Source organism: Coregonus clupeaformis, chromosome 9, assembly GCF_020615455.1.
Source record: "Coregonus clupeaformis isolate EN_2021a chromosome 9, ASM2061545v1, whole genome shotgun sequence".
Classification (NCBI taxonomy): domain Eukaryota; kingdom Metazoa; phylum Chordata; class Actinopteri; order Salmoniformes; family Salmonidae; genus Coregonus; species Coregonus clupeaformis.
In genome coordinates, this window is record NC_059200.1 from 21434858 (window position 1) to 21457742 (window position 22885).

Here is a 22885-nt window from a genome sequence, read left to right on the forward strand (position 1 = left end):
ACATCCACAGGTACATCTCCAATTGACTCAAATGATGTCAATTAGCCTATCAGAAGCTTCTAAAGCCAAGACATAATTTTCTGGAATTTTCCAAGCACAGTAAACTTAGTGTATGTAAACTTCTGACCCACTGGAATTGTGATACAGTGAGTTATAAGTGAAATAATCTGTCTGTAAACGATTGTTGGAAAAATTACTTGTGTCATGCACAAAGTAGATGTCCTAACCGACTTGCCAAAACGATAGTTTGTTAACAAGAAATGTGTGGAGTGGTTGAAAAACGAGTTTTAATGACTCCAACCTAAAAGTGTATGTAAACTTCCGACTTCAACTGTAGCTGTGAACAAAGTACACAATCATGTGAATGTGATCGTGGGAACAGCAAACAGGTGTTGGTAAAACGCACTCATTTCCAGTGGTGTAAAGTACTTCAATAAAAATACTTTAAAGTACTACTTAAGTAGTTTTATGGGGTATCTGTATTTTTTATATTTTGACAACTTTTACTTCACTACATTCCTAAAGAAAATGTACTTTTTACTCCATACATTTTTCCTGACACCAAAAGTACTCATCACATTTTGAATGCTAAGCAGGACAGGAAAATGGTCAATTTTACACACTTATCAAGAGAACATCCCTACTGCCTCTGATCTGGCAGACTCACTAAACACAAATGCTTTGTTTGGAAATGATGTCTGAGTGTTGGAGTGTGCCCCTGGCTATCCGTAAATTTAAAATAAAATATTTGAAATGATTTTCTTTTGATACTCAAGTATATTTAAAACCAAAGACTTTTACTCAAGTAAAATTTTTACTGGGTGACTTTCACTTCATTCATTTTCGATTAAGGCAGCTTTACTTTGACTCAAATATGACAATTGGGTACTTTTTCCCACCACTGCTCATTTCAGAGTTACTAACTATACTTATTCATACACTGCCTAAAAACGATCTTCGTCTGCCCTCTTGTGGTGCTTTCATGCATCTTCAAAATATCAGTGCATTTTCATAAACACATTTTCAATAAAAATGGAAAAAGTTGATTTTTATTCATGTATAAAGTTAGTTACATCATTGTCACATCCATTTTTTTTACAGTTTTGGCACCGACAAAGCTTCTGCCAAATGTGCTACTTTTGAAAAACATTTGTTCTTCAAAGTCACTTGACATCAAGGTACAGTATAGTAATTTATTTGACAAAGAGGGAATTTCACTACCATTAAGACATTGCACTTGGGTTTAATATTGTGCATTCAAAAAGCACAATATAATGCTAGAAATAAATTAGGAAAACTGTAAATAAGACTTGTACAAATAATGGAATTTGTACACATAAAAAAAGATAATCCATCAACACAAACCAATATAGATGAGCGCAGTCAGAATGTAACTTGATTGTCGTGGCAATTGACACCATCAATGATGTCAGGAGAATATGGATTGCAGGCTTCTCTCTGGACTGTTGACCTTGTAAGACTACCACGAGTTCAGGCCTAGAGAGAGAGACACTGCTCCTAACATATTACCACTACTATAGGATCCTTACGATGTGTAAGTGCTCACAGTTCAACTTGTATGTAGTTACTTTACTAAAATAAAGAAAACATTTACTATGATTGTTCTCACAATACACAGAATAAGTAGAATGTGATATAAAAAGAGAATGTTTCCTCCAGTATTTCTGTTTTCTGATGCCTTGGGAATAGATGTACAGTGAGGGTCACTCACCCAGGCCTTGGAGTGTTCTGCGGTGCACAATAGCAGGGTTGGGGTCAATCCCTATTGAAGGCAGTCAATTCAGGAAGTGATATAAACTGTGTGAATCAGGCACTAATAAATATGGTTTAACTACAGCTCATCTTTATATGACGTCTGCAGCATGTGGGGTTGGGGAGCCCCCTTCAGGGTTTTGTGGGAGCCCCTCCAGTCCGTTCGTACGTTGTCGTCGTCCCACAGCGTGGAGGTCTCCGTGTCGCTCACCCACTTGGGGTCCCCAGCGTATTGGGCTGGGTGCACCAGTAGGGGGTGTGTTGAGAACGCCTGCAGGTTACGGTTAGGGAAGTGGGACTTGTAGTTCTCACTGTTGAGAAACAGGACGGAGGTCAGAGATACATTGGTCACAGGATGATAACAACATTATCAAATCTGATGTTAGAACTTCCACTAAGGAGATAAAATAAAAACTAGCCAGTCCATAACTGTGTGTACATAGCTTGAGAGCATGTAAATATCCATAACAGGGCCACACTTCATCATACAGTTCAGTGGAGGCTGCTCAGGGGAGGACGGCTCATAGTAATGGATGGAACGGAATTAATGGAATCAAACGCGTGGTTTCCATGTGTTTGATAACATTCCATTGACTCCATTCCAGCCATTATTAGCCGTCCTCCCCTGAGCAGCCTCCACTGATACAGTGTTACGGTGGGCAACAATACACTGCTAAAATGTAATCCTATGAAAGGTAACAGTTTTAAAATGTACTGGTAATTTCTAAACATTGAGAGATTAATAGTTAATAATGAAATCACATTAAATATTGTGGAAACAAGGTTATAATACAAGTACTTGGAATACGTTTCTGTGGGAATGGCAACTCTTAGAAAGAATCAGTTAGTCAGAAGGCCCAGATTCAACCCCATGTGTTATTTTCAGGACAAGTCAAGCATATCGAAGCAGAACCACACAGGGAAGAGGATGGGAAGGGGAAGGAGGACTAGGGATGATGACAGCTGGCCAGGTTTCCATACATGACGGAACACTAAGGCATTCTCAACAGAACGCCAAGGCATTCTAACAGCCTTCTGGATGCATGCCTGGCTCCCATTGGCTCAGAGGCTCTGGGTTCTATTAGCTTGGTCTGGCAGACACATGACATGCAGCAAGAGAGAGACAGGGAGTCGACCAGATGAAACTGGAACGCTAGAACAAGCCAAGTCAGTCTGCAGAAGGAGACGAACACCAAAATGAAGCAAAATACAAAGCAGTTTGACTTCTTGACTTAACTAAAATGAGAGTGCGTTTCAGAATGAGGGAACATTTTAATTGTGGCAAGCTATTTTAGAAAGCAGGCTTGGGCCTCTTGGATGAGAGGAGTGGTAGTTGAGCCAAGAATGTGGTCACAGGAAGGTGAACATCAATAAGAGGCTATAGACGTGAAACCATAGGCTGGTGATTTTAACAGTGGTTCTCAATCTATGTCCACTCCAAAGCTACATTTATGCACAACGTTTATCCAAAACTGCAGCTAATTAGGATTTGTTGCTATAGCTTTGGCAGTTCAATGCTGGCAAAGGGTCAGAGCAAGCTACACAAGATACAATGCAATTTTGAGTGGCACAAAGCAGAGTTTCCTGACAGCTTTGTAGCACTAAAATAATCTTAAATTCCATTGGCAATGGATGAAGGATGTTCCTAGTCAAACTAATCTTTCAGGAAAGATTTGTTTCACCAGTTCTCTCCCTTACGGAGCATTGTTGTTAAACTTACATACCAACTGGGTTTGAACCTGTGTCTCCTGCACATCACAAACCTGTCTTAACCCATTGAGCTAAAGTCTAGGCCAGGGGTATTCAACTCTTACCCTACAAGGTCCGAAGCCTACTGGTTTTCTGTTCTACCTGATAATTAAAATTGCACCCACCTGGTGTCCCAGGTCTACATCAGTCCCCGATTAGAGGGGAACAATGAACAAAAGCAGTGGAACTGGCTTCCAGGTCTAGAGTTGAGTTAGAGGGGTCTAGGCATTAGCTCAGGGCGAGCTAACATAATTCTTCAAGTTTCAGTTCCACCTACTTGGTGTGTTTGGTCTCAGTGATCTGAGAACGACTTGAGAATGTCTAAATAAATACATCAACAAATAGATTTTAAAAAACAGTTGTGGTACTTACTTGGTGTGTTTGTCATACATGATGGGTAGGAACTCATCAACGGGCAGCATCTTGGAGAGGGGTTCAGCGTTGAGCAGCTTCTGGGCGCCCTGGAGAGAGATGGCATAGGACAGGGTCCAGTAGGAATAGTCTGCCATCACCAGGTTCCTCACGTTCTCCACCACCTCCTCATCACCTGGCTTCACCTGCTTACGGCCCAGGTAACTGTGGACAAAGGACAGACAGGGTTAATCAGAGTAGTGGACAGGGGAGGGAGAGAGACAGGGTTAGTTAGTCAGTAGTGGACAGGGGAGGAGAGAGAGACAGGGTTAGTTAGTCAGTAGTGGACAGGGGAGGAGAGAGAGACAGGGTTAGTTAGTCAGTAGTGGACAGGGGAGGAGAGAGAGACAGGGTTAGTTAGTCAGTAGTGGACAGGGGAGGAGAGAGAGACAGGGTTAGTTAGTCAGTAGTGGACAGGGGAGGAGAGAGAGACAGGGTTAGTTAGTCAGTAGTGGACAGGGGAGGGAGAGAGACAGGGTTAGTTAGTCAGTAGTGGACAGGGGAGGAGAGAGAGACAGGGTTAGTTAGTCAGTAGTGGACAGGGGAGGAGAGAGAGACAGGGTTAGTTAGTCAGTAGTGGACAGGGGAGGAGAGAGAGACAGGGTTAGTTAGTCAGTAGTGGACAGGAGGAGAGAGAGACAGGGTTAGTTAGTCAGTAGTGGACAGGGGAGGAGAGAGAGACAGGGTTAGTTAGTCAGTAGTGGACAGGGGAGGAGAGAGAGACAGGGTTAGTTAGTCAGTAGTGGACAGGGGAGGAGAGAGAGACAGGGTTAGTTAGTCAGTAGTGGACAGGGGAGGAGAGAGAGACAGGGTTAGTTAGTCAGTAGTGGACAGGGGAGGAGAGAGAGACAGGGTTAGTTAGTCAGTAGTGGACAGGGGAGGGAGAGAGAGACAGGGTTAGTTAGTCAGTAGTGGACAGGGGAGGAGAGAGAGACAGGGTTAGTTAGTCAGTAGTGGACAGGGGAGGAGAGAGAGACAGGGTTAGTTAGTCAGTAGTGGACAGGGGAGGGAGAGAGACAGGGTTAGTTAGTCAGTAGTGGACAGGGGAGGAGAGAGAGACAGGGTTAGTTAGTCAGTAGTGGACAGGGGAGGAGAGAGAGACAGGGTTAGTTAGTCAGTAGTGGACAGGGGAGGAGAGAGAGACAGGGTTAGTTAGTCAGTAGTGGACAGGGAAGGAGAGAGAGACAGGGTTAGTTAGTCAGTAGTGGACAGGGGAGGAGAGAGAGACAGGGTTAGTTAGTCAGTAGTGGACAGGGGAGGAGAGAGAGACAGGGTTAGTTAGTCAGTAGTGGACAGGGGAGGAGAGAGAGACAGGGTTAGTTAGTCAGTAGTGGACAGGGGGAGGAGAGAGAGACAGGGTTAGTTAGTCAGTAGTGGACAGGGGAGGAGAGAGAGACAGGGTTAGTTAGTCAGTAGTGGACAGGGGAGGAGAGAGAGACAGGGTTAGTTAGTCAGTAGTGGACAGGGGAGGAGAGAGAGACAGGGTTAGTTAGTCAGTAGTGGACAGGGGAGGGAGAGAGAGACAGGGTTAGTTAGTCAGTAGTGGACAGGGGAGGAGAGAGAGAGACAGGGTTAGTTAGTCAGTAGTGGACAGGGGAGGAGAGAGAGACAGGGTTAGTTAGTCAGTAGTGGACAGGGGGAGGAGAGAGAGACAGGGTTAGTTAGTCAGTAGTGGACAGGGAGGAGAGAGAGACAGGGTTAGTTAGTCAGTAGTGGACAGGGGAGGAGAGAGAGACAGGGTTAGTTAGTCAGTAGTGGACAGGGGAGAGAGAGAGAGACAGGGTTAGTTAGTCAGTAGTGGACAGGGGAGGGAGAGAGAGACAGGGTTAGTTAGTCAGTAGTGGACAGGGGAGGAGAGAGAGACAGGGTTAGTTAGTCAGTAGTGGACAGGGGAGGGAGAGAGACAGGGTTAGTTAGTCAGTAGTGGACAGGGGAGGAGAGAGGAGACAGGGTTAGTTAGTCAGTAGTGGACAGGGGAGGAGAGAGAGAGACAGGGTTAGTTAGTCAGTAGTGGACAGGGAGGAGAGAGAGACAGGGTTAGTTAGTCAGTAGTGGACAGGGGAGGAGAGAGAGACAGGGTTAGTTAGTCAGTAGTGGACAGGGGGAGGAGAGAGAGACAGGGTTAGTTAGTCAGTAGTGGACAGGGGAGGAGAGAGAGACAGGGTTAGTTAGTCAGTAGTGGACAGGGGAGGAGAGAGAGACAGGGTTAGTTAGTCAGTAGTGGACAGGGGAGGAGAGAGAGACAGGGTTAGTTAGTCAGTAGTGGACAGGGGAGGAGAGAGAGACAGGGGTTAGTTAGTCAGTAGTGGACAGGGGAGGAGAGAGAGACAGGGTTAGTTAGTCAGTAGTGGACAGGGGAGGAGAGAGAGACAGGGTTAGTTAGTCAGTAGTGGACAGGGGAGGAGAGAGAGACAGGGTTAGTTAGTCAGTAGTGGACAGGGGAGGAGAGGGAGACAGGGTTAGTTAGTCAGTAGTGGACAGGGGAGGAGAGGGAGACAGGGTTAGTTAGTCAGAGGACAACACCGTTCTCCACCACCTCGTCACCTGGCTTCACCTGCCTACGGCCCAGGTAACTGGGATGGAGAGAGACATTCAGCTGGAGGACCACACTGTAGTCCTATTGGTAATTTAGTCAGCAACAGGAGAGCACATCAGACTAGCGAAATGACATATGGCAATCCAGGCTCTGTCGCAGCCGGCCGCGACCGGGAGACTCATGGGCGGCGCACAATTGGCCCAGCGTCGTCCAGGGTAGGGGAGGGAATGGCCGGCAGGGATGTAGCTCAGTTGATAGAGCATGGCGTTTGCAACGCCAGGGTTGTGGGTTCGATTCCCACGGGGGGCCAGTATATATAAAAAAATATATATATGTATTCACTAACTGTAAGTCGCTCTGGATAAGAGCGTCTGCTAAATAACGTAAATGTAATGTAAATGCAATGCGGGTAGGTGGCAGTCGCGTGGTCGCCAGGGTGACTCACATGATGTCCCAGTCCAGTTCCACCAGCTCCACCTCCTTCATCAGATGCAGCACGCGCCGCTTGAAGTTGGACTGGAAACGCACGTCATCCTCAAAGATCAACGCCTTGTCCATCTGCTGGTCTACCATCTGAGAGAGGGTGGGGGGGAGAAGTGTGAGAGAGAGAACAACTAGTTTAAATAAGCTCTAATGACAGACCTGAAGGAGTCAATTAGGCTCCTACTAACATGACCTCCAGGTCCCATGTCCCAAGGTGTGTGTGATCCTCACCTCCTTCCAGATGTAGTAGTGACTCAGGAAGCATCCCACCTCTCCTTTGGTCAGGGTACGGCGAGAGAACGGGTCATAGTAACCAGGTAGTATGTCCACTCCCAGGATCTTTATATCACTGCTGTTCAGAGCTCTGCAGGACACAACACATAGTCTCCAGCTTTCTCTTATGCAAACTCTCTAAATCTCCCTCAGCGCCATATCTATGCCAAGCTTTGAATGCTCACCTAGCCTGGATATCCAGACTGAATTCAACTCTGTTTAGTGAAATGTAGCATGATTGAGTCAGGATTCCCAGGCTAAATTCTCACCCTCCATCTATGGCGTCCACCACCTTGACGTCTATCTCCAGCTCGTTGAGAGAGTACAGCATCCGGTCTCTACGGTCCTGACGACGACGCAGGTTGATCAGGTACACCTACAGCACGGGACAGCCAGGTTCAGAGGTCAACTCAGAGACACAATGATCCATAGAGTGAGTGAGTGTTTGTATTATTCAGAGGGGTTGGGGAAAAAAGCAGAAAATAATCCATCCTGTATGAACTAATAAAGTATATCTTATCTTAGATTGAGTGTGAGAGATCATAATACCATTATAAACTGGGTGGTTTGAGCTCTGAATGCTGATTGGCTGACAGCCGTGGTATGGTATATCAGACCGTATACCACACCCCCTCGGGCCTCATCTATGCATAGTCACTTTACCCCTACCTACATGTACAAATTACCTCAACTAACCTGTACCCCCGCACATTGACTCGGTACCCCTGTATACAGCCGCGTTGTTATTTTATTGAGTTACTTTTTATTTAATTTTATACTTTAGTTTATTTATTAAATATTTTCTTAACTCCATTTCATGAACTGCATTGTTGGTTAAAGGCTTGTACGTAAGCATTTCACGGTAAGATCTACACCTGTTGTATTCGTCGCATGTGACAAATAACATTTGATTTGATTTAATTAGCCTACAGCAGTGTTCCCAAGCCACTTCTACTTATTTGATCTAGTCTAGTATGTGATGAGGAGTTTGGGCTCCTGGCCTCTGTCTCACCTCATCAAAGCCCATGAGGTCTCTCTGTTTGGGGAAGAGGCTCACGTATTTGGAGGGGGCCATGGGGGGACCCTCGACTGGGGGAAGAACAGAGACGTGTTATTATACATCTATTACTGTGACAGACACCTACTCTTAAATAACTTTATAAGAATGTAAAAAAAAAAAAAAAAGATTAAATAAGGTTTTACTCGTGGCCTCCAGGACGAGATGGCTGAAGCTGATGCTGTCATCCTCTATGGTGTGGTGAGGCTTGGCTGGGACGTTCAGGTAACCATACCTCACCTTGTTGCACAGGTACATCTGCACCTCTAGAAACACACAGAACAGTCAACTCTGTCATCTAACAGTCGACATGGCCTTGAAGTGCCAGCAACATGTGAATGTAATCATCTAGCCTTTTACTTTGAACACATTGATTTCACCCCTGCAGCAGTCAGGGACGTGGAGGTTTCGATTACACGTTGTGAATGTGTGTGTGTGTGTGTGTGTGTGTGTGCATGACTAAATGTGTGTGTGTTATAATGTAGACCCCTACTTGAGACGCGGCAGGAGAAGGCAAAGACGATGATGTCATCGAAGGGCCAGGAGTAGTCCTGGTGAGGGGGGTGGAAGGCCAGCTTCTTCATGCCTGCCTTCCTCATGTCCAGCAGGAAGGTAGAGTGGACCATGGGCACTGGGTAGCAGCCCAGCCGGTGGCGCTGTCTGGTGGGGAAATACTCAGCTGTACGCCGGTAATAACCCTGGGAACAGACACACAGGGTACTGGAAATTAGCATAAGCTAAGGTGCAATGCATCTGACTGTTTGTACATTCAATGTTTGAATTGCATCGGTCCCCATGTACAGAGCATTCGGAAAGTATTCAGACCCCTTGACTTTTTCCACTTTGTGACATTACAGCCTTATTCTAAAATGGATTCAATTGTTTTTTAAACCTCAATCTACACACAATACCCCATAATGACAAAGTAAAAACAGGTTTAGACATTTTAGATTCAGACACTTTACTCAGTACTTTGTTGAAGCATCTTTGGCAGCGATAACAGCCTCGAGTCTTCATGGGTATGACGCTACAAGCTTGGCACACCTGTATTTGGGGAGTTTCTCCCATTCTTCTCTGCAGATCCTCTCAAGCTCTGTCAGGTTGGATAGGGAGTGTCGCTGCACAGCTATTTTCAGGTCTCTCCAGAGATGTTCAATCGGGTTCAAGTCCGGGCTCTGACTGGGCTACTCAAGGACATTCAGAGACTTGTCCCGAAGCCACTACTGCGTTGTCTTGGCTTTGTGCTTTTGGTTGTTGTCCTGTTGGAAGGTGAACCGTCGCCTCAATCGGAGGTCCTGAGCGCTCTGGAGCAGGTTTTCATCAAGGATCTCTGTGCTTTGCTCCGTTAAATCTTTCCCACGACCCTGACTAGTCACTCAGTCCCTGCCGCTGAAAAACATCCCCACAGCATGATGCTGCCACCACCATGCTTCACCGTAGGGATGGTGCCAGGTTTCCTCTAGACGTGACGCTTGGCATTCAGGTCAAAGAGTTCAATCTTCAGAGTCCAAGCGGGCTGTCATCTGCCTTTTACTGAGTGGCTTTCATCTGGCCATTCTACCATAAAGTCCTGATTGGTGGAGTGCTGCAGAGATGGTTGTCCTTCTGGAAAGTTCTCCCATCTCCACAGAGGAACTCTGGAGCTCTGTCAGAGTGACCATCGGGCTCTTGGTCACCTCCCTGACCAAGGCCCTTCTCCCTAGATTGCTCAGTTTGGCCGGGCGGCCATCTCTAGGAAGAGTCTTGGTGGTTCCAAACTTATTCCATTTAAGAATGGAGGAGGCCACTGTGTTCTTGGGGACCTTCAATGCTGCAGAAATGTTTTGATACCCTTCCCTAGATCTGTGCCTCGACACAATCCTGTCTCGGAGCTCTATGGACAATTCCTTCAACCTCATGGCTTGGTTTTTGCTTTGACATGCACTGTCAACTGTGGGACCTTATATAGACAGGTGTGTGCCTTTCCAAATCATGTCCAATCAACTGAATTTACCACAGCTGGACTCCAATCAAGTTGTAGAAACATGGATGATCAATGGAAACAGGATGCACCCGAGCTCAATTTCGAGTCTCATAGCAAAGGGTCTGAATACTTACAGCACCAGTCAAGTTTGGACACACCTACTCATTCAAGGGTTCTTCTTATTTTTACTATTGTCTACATTGTAGAATAGTAGTGAAGACATCAAAACTATGACCTGGAATGTATTTCAGTTAACAGGTGTGCCTTCTTAAAAGTTATTTTGTGGAATTTCTTTCCTTCTTAATGCGTTTGAGCAAATCAGTTGTGTTGTGACAAGGTAGGGGTGGTATACAGAAGATAGGGCTATTTGGTAAAAGACCAAGTCGGTATTATGGCAAGAACAGCTCAAATAAGCAAAGAGAAACTACAGTCCATCATTACTTTAAGACATGAAGGTCAGTCAATCCGGAAAATTTCAAGAACTTTGAAAGTTTCTTCAAGTGTAGTCGCAAAAACTATCAAGCGCTATGATGAAACTGGCTCTCATGATGACCACCACAGGAATGGAAGACCTAGAGTTACCTCTGCTGCAGAGGATAAGTTCATTAGAGTTTGCTTCAGAGTTCAAGTAACAGACATCTCAATATCCTCTGTAGCTCAGCTGGTAGAGCACGGCGCTTGTAACGCCAAGGTAGTGGGTTCGATCCCCGGGACCACCCATACACAAAAATGTATGCACGCACGACTGTAAGTCGCTTTGGATAAAAGCGTCTGCTAAATGGCATATTATAATATCAGCTGTTCAGAGAAGACTGCGTGAATCAGGCCTTCATGGTCGAATTGCTACAAAGAAAACACTACTAAATGACATCAATAAGAAGAAGAGACTTGCTTGGGAAAAGAAATACAAGCAATCGACATTAGACCGGTGGAAATCAGTCCTTCGGTCGGGAGTCCTAATTGGAGATTTTTGGTTCCAACCGCCGTGTCTTTGTGAGACACAGTGTAGGTGAACGGATGATCTCCGCATGTGTAGTTCCCACCGTGAAGCATGGAGGAGGAGGTGTGATGGTGCTTTGCTGGTGACACGGTCTGTGATTTATTTAGAATTCAAGGACGCTTAACCAGCATGGCTACCACAGCATTCTGCAGCGATACGCCATCCCATCTGGTTTGGGCTTAGTGGGACTCATTTGTTTTTCAACAGGACCATGACCCAACACACCTCCATGCTGCGTAAGGGCCATTTCACCAAGAAGGAGAGTGATGGAGTGCTGCATTAGATGACCTGGACTCCACAATCACCCGACCTCTAACCAATTGAGATGGTTTGGGATGAGTTGGACCACGGAGTGAAGGAAAAGCAGCCAAAAAGTGCTCAGCACATGTGGGAACTCCTTCAAGACTGTTGGGAAAGCATTCCAGGTGAAGCTGGTTGAGAGAATGCCAACAGTGTGCAAAGCTGTCATCAAGGCAAAGGTTGCCTACTTTAAAGAGTCTCAAATATATTTTGATTTCTTTTAACACTTTTTTGGTTACTACATTATTCCATATGTGTTATTTCATAGTTTTGATGTCTTCACTATTATTCTACAATGTAGAAAATAGTAAAAATAAAGAAAAACCCTTGAATGAATAGGTGTGTCCAAACTTTTGACTGGTACTGTAAGTAAATAAGGTATTTGTTTTTTATACATTTGCAAAAATCTGTTTTGACTTTGTCATAATGGGGTATTGTGTGTAGATTGATGAGGGAAAACATTTTATTTGATCCATTTTAGAATAAGGCTGTAACGTAACAAAATATGGAAAAGGGGAAGATTTCTGAATACTTTCCGAATGCACCGTAAAACGAACGATTGAAATGAAAACAATATGGTCATTTATTGCACATTTCACACTATCGTGCCTACCAGAAACACACTGTGCTGTCTCAGACCGGTCTTACCTGGGGAGTGATGCCGCACCAGTAGTTGGAGTAGGCTCCCTGAGAGTCCAGCATGGGGGCCACAACAGACCTGTTCTCTGCTATCAGGAGGTTCAGAGTCTCTGGGTTGGTCAGGATGTTGTCTGTGTCAGCGTACTGGAGGAGACATGGTTGTAATAAAATGTGAGTCGGAGTCATTAGATATCTCTATCCATGGCTCTGGACGGAGTCATTAGATATCTCTATCCATGGCTCTGGACGGAGTCATTAGATATCTCTATCCATGGCTCTGGACGGAGTGTGTGATTGTTGTTGAGTGTTTAGTGGAGATCAGAGGCACAGCCAGAGATAACAGGGTGTGTTTAGTGAGGCGGTTGAAACTGAAAAAAAGAGAACTCCAGCATACTGATTTTTTGGTAACAACCACAGCAGGGTCACACTCAGTATGTGGGCAATGACATAAAGCTATAGTGCTACTTTTAGGTCTGTGGGCAGAGTAGATATGTGACTGTACCAGTATGTAGTCAGCCCAGCGTGTCTTGGCAAAGTTGAGAGCAGCCTGTTTAAGCTTCATCAGGTATTCATATCTGCCGTTGCTCCAGTATTTAGGCCCCATCTCCCCTGGGTAGGACCTGTAGAGCAATGGAGGGAGTCAGAACGAGACACATACCCACAGACAGACAGGCACACACACACCCACAGACAGACAGGCACACATACCCACAGACAGACAGGCACACCCACAGACAGACAGGCACACACACCCACACACCCACACACCCACAGACAGACACACACCCACAGACAGGCACGCACCCACAGACAGGCACGCACCCACAGACAGGCACGCACACACCCACACAGACAGGCACACATACCCACAGACACAGGCAGAGGCATGCTACGGTCTCATTCCTGCATTGCTTTGAGGTACTTAGGGAGAGAAAGTGAGAGGTGCCCTCAGGTCAGGTAGTACTGTGTATCAGCATGCTCTGTAAACACCAAACATTTATTTGAGGCTCTCTTTTCTATTCACCCTCTGTTTTAAAGTTACATCCTGTAATATAATAATAATGATGATAATAATAATGATGGAGTCACAGCTGTAGGCTACTGCTGCTACTGTCAGGGTGTTCTAGAAAGCTAATACAGAGTTTATACAAATGAGCTGATGTTCAAGGCTTAGACCCATGGTTTTGCAAGGTAATCAACTGTATCAACACAGACACGTACTAGTACACATACTTTTAGAAGAAACGTGATAATGCTGAACACATCTCAAACTTACGTAGGATGCTCCATAGGCCTCCATTCCACGTAGTGGTAAAACTTTTGCATGACTGTTAGCCATTCTCTCAGAACAGCTGTAGTGTTGTCAGCATTGTGATCTGTCGCTGCCCTGCGGACATGGGGATGTAGACACACTGTCTGACACTAGAATGTAGTAGGTGTAACCAATGATCACTTGGTCTGCCTTACTTGCATGCAAGCACACCACAACTAGGAATTAAAGAATCTGCAAGACACTGCAAATCAGACAAACCAAAGTGGTCCCACATGTTACACATGCAACGGAGAAAAGCCATGCACATTGTTAACCCTACTGACAATATGATATTAAATATGCAGAGGAGAACCCTAATAAATAAGGACTCCCTATGAAATGCAGAACAGGAAATCACTAGTGGATTCCATGGAAATAAGCCTATTCTCTGTGCAAAGCACAGGGTTGCCCAACCCGGTTCCTGGAGAGCTACCCTCCTGTAGGTTTTCGCGCCAACCCCAGGTGTTACTAACCTGATTTATCTTATCAACCTGCTAATTATTAGAATCAGGCGTGCTAGATTAGGGTTGGAGCAAAAACCTACAGGACGGTAGCTCTCTGGGAACAGGGTTGGGTGGTCCTGCATTAGCCTAACATGCAGACTGTAGCATAAAGCAGGGTTTCCCAACCCGCTCCTTCACATTTTTGTTTTAACCCTAAACTGGCATACCTGATTCAATTAGGCAACTAATCATCAAGCCTTTGACTAATTGAATCAGGTGGGCCCATAGCCACGGGAAATAGGGTGCTGAGGGTGCTGTAGCCCCCCTGAAAAGTCAGAATGTATATTTCGTTATAAATATATATAAATAACATGCACTGGGCCTTTACAAGTATTAGTGGACCAATATAGACATCTGTAGCGGGAAAAACAATTTTTTAAGCATCTCTGCTTTGGCAAAAAGGTAGTTTTATAATTAAGAACAGAATCTTGCAGGATTCAATAGTTGGAATTGTAAGAGTTGTTGCCCTGTCCTTTCTCTGCGATTGTCATTCTAATGGAATCCAGAAAGAACAAAACCCTGTCCTCAAACATTTACATCAGAAAGGTGCAAAGTTGTGAGCAAAGACACAAAACATCCACATCAAATTAAATATTTTTCTTGATCAAATAACATGGAAAACAACCACTTTTTGTGCAGTATTAATTTACCATCCTTACAAATCACTTAATGTAAATGTGAGTTACTGTATTGTACATAGGCTGGTCATCTAGCTTTGTACCTGTGGACTTTCCATCACCATGAAGAAAAACAATGCACAATACAGTAATTGAGTACATCGAGACATCAAGTGGTTTGTGATGATGTGGCTCAATTGGTAGAGGATGACGCTTGCAATGCTAGGGTTGTGGGTTCGATTCCCACAGGGGACCAGTACAGTATGAACTCACTACTGTAAATTGCTCTGGATAAGAGAGTCTATGGAAAAATAAATGAATAGACCATTTCAGTTTCCACATAGAAATAAATTGCATTTGCAAAGTATTTCAAGAAACTGGAAAACATATATCCAGCAAGGAAAGCCTGGTGTAAAGTACATGCTATTGTGAAAATCATCTAATTGCATTATGTAGTTCAATAGTGGCCTACAATGTAACTTAATAAACTCTGCATTGGAAGAAAAAAAATTTAGAAAGCAAAGTTAGAGTAGCCTATAGCAGCAGAAGCGTTCTATTTTGTTGAGGGGTCGATGGTTCTAACGGGATTATGGGGATTGGGGACTGGGGAGGAGAGGGGTGGTATTCTTAATCTAATCCAAATGCGATTGATCGCCCACGAGTTTGACAAATAGCGGCCAGGGAAAGAGCACTGGCAGGATGTCTGCCACCTACCAAACAGAGATGCGTGCTTTGGGATAGTTCAGTCTCTCCAACGCTCCGAGGTAGTACGGCAAGGAATGCGCCGCGTTCCGAGCAATGATCGCAATAACAACCGTTGGCGGCTGCATTTTCGATTCTTCAGGATATTTCTCCTCCGAAAAGTAACATTCTGATCTAGAAACGAAGGCCCCTAAAACTAAAACCCAAATAAACATGGTGGATATATCAGTCCAAGCTACTGCACGTAGCTACAGCTCCCAGTCAGCGTCAGCACTAAGGAAAAGGGGATTTTCCTCAATTGTAACCCCCCAAGACGAGGCTCTTTCCTTGGCCAAATCCGACGAGTGTCTGTGGAAGGTTTTAAATTACAACTTCCGCACCAAAAGCCCCGTGAGAAAGTTGTAACACCGGCGTGTTACAATGTAACTATTTGCTCATAGTAGGCTACTATTTGCGCTAATTTTAACAGGCTTTTAACGGAATTGATAACCTACTGCTGGTCTGCGTTTAAACATGTAGAAAAAGTAGCCGTGGTGTATGAGCGATTAGTGTCATCCCAGTTTACCGACGGCGAGGTCTTTTGGACGATTTTTTCTGGTTCTATCAGGACCAGTCTACTTTTTTTGGTGCAGTCAGGACCAACCTTGATTTCAAGTACAAGGAGATAGATTTTTGGTCCGGGCCAATCTTCAGTTGGCTCCTGTTTTCTATATTAAGAGGCTTGAAAAAGTACTTTTCAACGTCATTTTGCTTACTGGGATTCTAACAACCGCATTAAGGCTAGGGCTAAGGCTACTCAACACACAATGTTTGAATATGAAATATTTAACAACCAAATAGTGGCCCTAATCTAACACACACTTCTGATAGTCTATGAGGGAGAAATTATGTTTACAAATTTAAAACAATATTTGTTTCCTACAATATCAACCTTTTGCCTGAAGAGGGAAGCATTGAGTTTACATTCCAAACTCATTTATTCAATGAACAGTTAGTTATTCAAGGACAGGAAGAGAGACCAAGCAACACTGTGAAAGAGGGTATAATCAGGAAAGAAAACAGAGCCAAAGAAAGAAAGAAAGAAAGAAAGAAAGAAAGAAAGAAAGAAAGAAAGAAAGAAAGAAAGAAAGAAAGAAAGAAAGAAAGAAAGAGAAAGAGAGACTGGCATGGCACAGGTCAGAGGAGAAGAAGATAAGTAATATTATGACATCATCTAAACTAAATTGAGGGAGCTTTTGGAGGGCCTCAATTCAATCACTGAGCCAGCCACAGCACTTAGGGTGTTGGGGGGACAATGGTTGTTACCTTGCTCTCTGGACAGGGGATCAAAAATGGTAAAGGGACCTCTATTCATGACACCCTGTCACAACCCCTGACCCCCCATGACCCTGCTGGCCACTTTCCCAGCACCCTCTGCAGCTGCAGGTCTGAGAGAGTTCAGTAACTTTTACTACTGGGTTAAAGGTTAGAGGTGAAGGGTCAGTGGCGTGGCGGGGTGTGCAGAGAGGGCCAACAGGTTCACAGCCGAGCTAGATGGAGACTTTGGAGAGAGACTAAATATTTATTCAGTGAATGGACACACACGTGACACATAGTGGGGGGGTCTGCCATCCAAGGGCCCCACTGATACATACCCCCTCACCCGGAAGCAGTCACTGTCTATCTATCTACCACCAATCTCCTTCTCTCTCTTTTGTTCCCCAAGTCACAATCCCTCCAGGGCCCCAGTCGTGACACTCTGAGAACCCTCCGGAACCTTCATTGCCGTGGCGATAATCAATAACCGCGTTCCCACACTGACGTCTCAGAGCTCGCTGGGTCAATAACTGTCACTCACACTCCCACGGTTGGCATTCTAACTCAGCAGCCTTTTAGCAGAGGCCAGGGTAGGTTGTGTGTGTGTGTGTGTGTGTGTGTGTGTGTGTGTGTGTGTGTGTGTGTGTGTGTGTGTGTGTGTGTGTGTGTGTGTGTGTGAGCAGAGGGTAGAAATGCTAATTTGTGTAGTTTCCCCCCCCTCTGCTTGCTTGTTGTATTTGGAAGACATTTGGTTTTATTGGAGAACACAAACACCAGACACGTCCTAGTTTTTTTGTCTCTCTCTCTCTCTCTCTCTCTCTCTCTCTCTCTCTCTCTCTCTCTCTCTCTCTCTCTCTCTCTCTCTCTCACACACACACATACACACACTCACACACTCAAACACTCACACACACACAACAGCTTGCCCACTTCATGACCATAAAGATCCATCCTTACCTCCACAACAATGGAGGTCACTAAAGAGTTAATGGAGAAGATGCTTTACCACACCCAGGAGTCACAAACAAGACACACACACACACACACACACACACACACACACACACACACACACACACACACACACCTCAGGACAGCCTGGTCTCATAGACTAGACATAACATAGTAAACGTAATTCAGGGAAAATCAAATTAGTATGATATGTTACGTATGGTATGGTTACAGATGGTTAATTAAGGCAAAAATGAAAGTAGGGTGGTTGGTTGGTCGGTCGGTGTGGATGGGTGGGCATATAAAGCGAACATCTAGCAACCCAAAGGTTGCGAGTTTGAATCTCATCACGGACAACTTTAGCATTTTAGCTAATTAGCAACTTTTCAACTATTTACTACTTTTTTGGCTAATTTGCAACTACTTAGCATGTTAGCTAACCCTAACCCTAACCTTAATCATTTAGCCTAACACCTAAACTTAACCCTAACCCCTAGCCTAGCTCAAATTAGCCAGATAGCTAACGTTAGCCATATAGCTATAATTCGTTTTGCAAATACGTAACATATTGTACATTTAGAAAATTCACAACATATAATACGAATTGTAATTCGTAACATATCATACAAATGTGTGAAGGACATCGACAAATTAATACATACCATACGAAATGTAACATATCATACTAAATGGGTGCCTAGAATTTACGTAGAGAATAATACGAAATGCTCTGAGACCAGGTTGCTCAGGAGGGAGGAATCTGCAGTTGGAAGGAATGTTTGGGTGGCAGTATAGATAAATTGACTGGTGAGCAAAAGCTTGAAGGTTTATATCCCAAGTGGCCAATACTGCTGTTTGACTAAAGCACTTAAACAGAATTGCTTTAGTGAAAAATGACTCAAGCAAGCCCGGAGTCCGAGCCATGACACTTCTTGGTCAGCTTGAGGATGTATTCTCTCTGTAAGAATTATGAAATACTATTGTAGTATAATATGTTTTAACCAGAAAGGAAGCTCTTGCACTGTGTTTGCAAAGTCACATATCTATTGAATGCCTTTGTATAGGCTACACAAAGAAAAGTATTACAATGACTGTTTTATACAGATTCAGAATTGGATTTTATACTACCAAACAGCCCACGCCTGTATATTGCAAGATGTGAGTAGTGGTATTTCACACATTTGAGGATTTAACTAGCTTTGATTGCATGGTCCTCATTAAAACACATGAACACCTGCACAAAACAAAGGCTGTTCCCATTGTTCATTGGTTTTCTTCAGACTTCACTGGTCAAACCCTTCAAGAGGAAGGTTGCAGGGTCCCTATAACCTTTACAGTTTATAAAGTTTTAATTTTATAAGGACACTGCAACCTTCCTCTTGAAGGGTTTGATTATCATACACAACCCACAACACACAGCTGGTTAGGAGGTTTTATGAACTCGCAATGGGGAATTCATTTGTCATACTGTACAGCAGCCATAATAAAACAATAGAAACAACCACTTTTTTTTTTTTTTTACAATCAAGACAATTACAACAAATTCACCCGGAAACACCCATCTGGTTTTGGCTGCATTAGAGATAGATGAATGTTGAAAAAGGAAGTCCTGGTTGGATGTCGCTCTGGATAAGAGTGTCTGCTAAATGATGTAAATGTAAATGTAAAATGTGGGTGAGAGGTTAAGGTGGCAGGGCTGGTTGAGGGTGAGGTTAAGGTTGAGGGACAGAGCAGGGGAAGCCCTGGTTGATTACAGTGGGAGGTGATTGTAATAGGAGATGGTTATATTGGGAGGTGGTTATAGTCTTATAGAGACTACCTCGTTCCTCCCTACAGGCTCTTTAACCACGTCCACTGCTGCTCCTGTCTGTCTCTCTCCCCGTTGCCAGGCAACTATGCAGCCACCATCAAAGAATTCCCAGAGATGTTTAGGCAGTGGCATGGTTGGGTGTGGGGGTACTGGGGGGGTATTGGGGTTAGAGGACTGCAGGAAAGGTCCCCAACTATGGGTGTCTTTCAGAGCCTTTTAGTGCCCAGAGACCAAAACGAAACCAAGACAATCTTGCAGTCAAACACTCACAATGTGTCCAAGGACACTTCAAATACGTATGTCACGCTCACACATACAAGCTTACACAACATGTTTAGGACTCTGTTTGTCTGTTCAGCCATGTCTAACAGGGCCGATAAGGATTCCACCAACACAGCACTGCTATCCTTCTCCCCTATGGCCATAGCACTATAGCGACACATTGCACTAGCAATACATTGCGCTAATGGCCGAGAAGGGTGCCACTACTAGTTACTACCAGCTCAGCAACAGAGCAGAGCAGTTTCAAACTGTTGTCTCCCCTATTTACATAGTACTAGCAGCACATTTACCTAGCAGCACATTTTCCTATCAGCACACTGCCCTAGCAGCACAACATTTTCCTAGCAGCACAACATTTTCCTAGCAGCACAACATTGCCCTAGCAGCACAGCATTGCCCTAGCAGCACATTTTCCTAGCAGCACATTGCCCTAGCAGGACATTGCCCTAGCAGGACATTGCCCTAGCAGCACATTTTCCTAGCAGCACATTGCCCTAGCAGGACATTGCCCTAGCAGAACATTTTCCTAGCAGCACATTTACCTAGCAGCACATTTTCCTAGCAGCACATTTCCCTAGCAGCAGGGTAGAGATGCCTTCATCTGAGGAGGCTTATTGGAGTATTCTTCTGATTCCTCTCCTCCATTGTTACCTTCCTCCCTCTCTAACTACTTCGGGGACGGGTTCAGGTACCACCCTGTGGCTTCAGGCACCCCCCACTGCTCCCTTTAGCCAGTGAGTTAAACATTTATTTGTGAATGGAGAAGAGCACAGTGGCACTGAGGAAAGGATCCCCCCTCCACCGCTTCTGTGTACAACCACCAACTAACATAAAAGCAAACTGCTTCTGCTGTGCTGTCCTGGCTGGTTTCAACAACTCACATTCTTGATCTGGCTCTCGTGTCTTTTTAGGCAGGTTTCCCAGACACACTGTCACGGTTTCGGCCGAGGCTGCTCCTCTTCCTTGTTCGGGCGGACTTCGGCGGTCGTCGTCTCCGGAGTACTAGCTGCCACCGTTCTATGTTTCTTGTTCATTTGGTTTTGTCTGTTCATAACACCTGTCCCTTATTTGTGTCTTGATTGTTCCCCTTATTTAGTTTGTTTGTTTGGGTCAGGTGTTATGCGTGATTGTTGATTGTCAGCCTACCTCTGTATAGTGTATTGTATTTCTCTCGTTGTGTTTTACCGAGAGCTCGCACTGTGTGCGCTTTTCTTGTTTTTGACGCACTGTGTTTTTGTGCGTAATTGTTTGCGCCACCCGGTTGGGTTGGCGACTCGTGTGTTCTCGTGTTTTGGTGAACATTACTAAACGGTTGAAGTCATCCTGGTGCCTGCGCTTGATTCCTTCCACTCACCTACATACACCATTCTGACAGAATCACGCATCACAATATGGAATCAGCAGGAGCGACCGCGCCACCAGCTGATATGGCTGAACGTCTTCAAGGTCAGGAGGACCGCATGAACCAGGTCTGTCACGCTCTGGATAGGGTGATGACCACGCTGCACCGATGGGAGACCAGCGGGGTTCCCACACCTCCACACACCGACCCAGCTCCAGCGGTCAGCCCTCCAGTGTCATCTCCGGAACCCAGTGGGATTCGGCTCTCGCTCCCGAGGGGCGTACGACGGCTCCACCGCCGGGTGTCAAGGGTTCCTGCTGCAGGTGGAGCTCTACTCGCCACCGTCCACCCGGCGCCCTCGGGACACGGAGCGTCTCAGCCCTCATCTCCTGTCTCACCGGCAAGGCGTTGGAGTGGGCCAACGCCGAGTGGAGGAGAATGGACGCCGCAACTACGAACTATGCGGAGTTCTCCCGCCGCTTCCGTGCTGTATTCGACCATCCACCAGAAGGGAAGGCGGCGGGGAACGTCTGTTCTACCTCCGACAGGGGATGAGGAGCGCACAGGACTTTGCCTTAGAGTTCCGGACCCTAGCGGCTGATGCAGGGTGGAATGAGCGGGCCCTTATTGACCATTTCCGCTGCAGCCTCCGAGAGGACGTCCAGCGAGAGTTGGCGTGCAGGGACACGTCGTTGACTTTCGACCAACTGGTCGACATGGCCATCCGGCTGGATACCCTGCTCGCCACCCGTGGGCGTCCCGGAGGGGGTTCGCCCATTCCACTCTCCAGCGCCTCCGAGCCGAGTCCTATGGAGCTCGGGGTGCTGGGCGCTAGGGAACGGAGGAGGAGGAGCCCACGGGGACCCGGCCCTTGCACCAACTGTGGTCGTGGAGGGCACACTGCGGCTAGGTGCTGGGGCGGGTCCTCCAGGGGAGGAGATGGCCGGTCAGGCATTGGGGGTCCCCCCAGGTGAGTAGGCGCCCTGCTTACCCAGAGCTTTCTGTCGTGCACCTAACCTTGCCTGTTTGTTTCCCACAGGTTGCACCTCGTTCCCAGCATAAGGCGCTGGTAGATTCAGGCGCAGCTGGGAATTTTATAGATCGCCAGTTCTGTTTAGAGTTAGGGATTCCCCTCCTTCCAGTGGATAAGCCTTTCCCCGTCCATGCCCTAGATAGCCGTCCGTTAGGGTCTGGTTTGATTAGGGAAGTCACAGCACCACTTCAGATGATGGCGCGGGAGGGTCATGAGGAGAGAATTCAGCTTTATTTGATTGACTCTCCTGCGTATCCGGTGGTGTTGGGTCTTCCCTGGTTGATGACTCATGACCCTATTATTGGGTGGCGAGAGAAAGCTCTTAAAGGGTGGTCTGCTCAATGTGAGGGGCGGTGTCTGGGTGTTTCCATAGGGGCGACCTCGGTGGAGAGTCCGAATCTAATGCCAGCACTGCAGATTCCCCCCGAGTATGAGGATTTGGCACTGGCGTTCAGTAAGACTAGGGCTGCTCAGCTGCCGCCTCATAGACGGGGGGATTGTGCGATAGATCTCCAGTCAGGCGCAGCTCTCCCGCGGAGCCATGTGTATCCCTTGTCTCAAGAGGAGAAAAGATCTATGGAGACATACATCTCTGAGTCTCTTAGACAGGGATACATACGGCCCTCCGTTTCACCCGTTTCCTCAAGTTTCTTTTTTGTGAAGAAGAAGGATGGAGGTCTGCGGCCGTGTATTGATTACCGCGGTCTCAATCAGATCACAGTGAAGTACAGCTATCCACTTCCTCTGATTGCGACTATGACGGAGTCACTGCACGGTGCGCAGTTCTTTACAAAATTGGATCTTAGGAGCGCATATAACTTGGTGCGCATTCGTAAGGGCGATGAATGGAAGA

The 22885-nt window shown here is 45.8% G+C and overlaps 1 protein-coding gene across 2 annotated transcripts; it reads right to left on the minus strand.

The window, feature by feature from the left end:
• Positions 1–1027: 1027 nt before the first annotated feature.
• On the minus strand, positions 1028–15862 carry LOC121573458 (procollagen galactosyltransferase 2). Of its 2 annotated transcripts, none has more exons than XM_041885463.2 (12): positions 15331–15862; positions 13461–13571; positions 12687–12804; positions 12194–12328; positions 8776–8980; positions 8429–8548; positions 8238–8314; positions 7495–7601; positions 7184–7316; positions 6915–7042; positions 3895–4098; positions 1028–2084 (listed from the first exon to the last, which is right to left on the minus strand). In XM_041885463.2, exons 1-12 carry the CDS (start codon positions 15531–15533, stop codon positions 1853–1855), a joined length of 1773 nt encoding a protein of 590 aa, XP_041741397.1. In that variant the 5' UTR covers positions 15534–15862; the 3' UTR covers positions 1028–1852. The 2 variants fall into 2 exon arrangements, with proteins under 2 accessions (XP_041741397.1, XP_045078652.1); XM_045222717.1 differs by lacking the exon at positions 15331–15862 and adding an exon at positions 13716–13825.
• Between the last annotated feature and the right edge of the window lie 7023 nt (positions 15863–22885).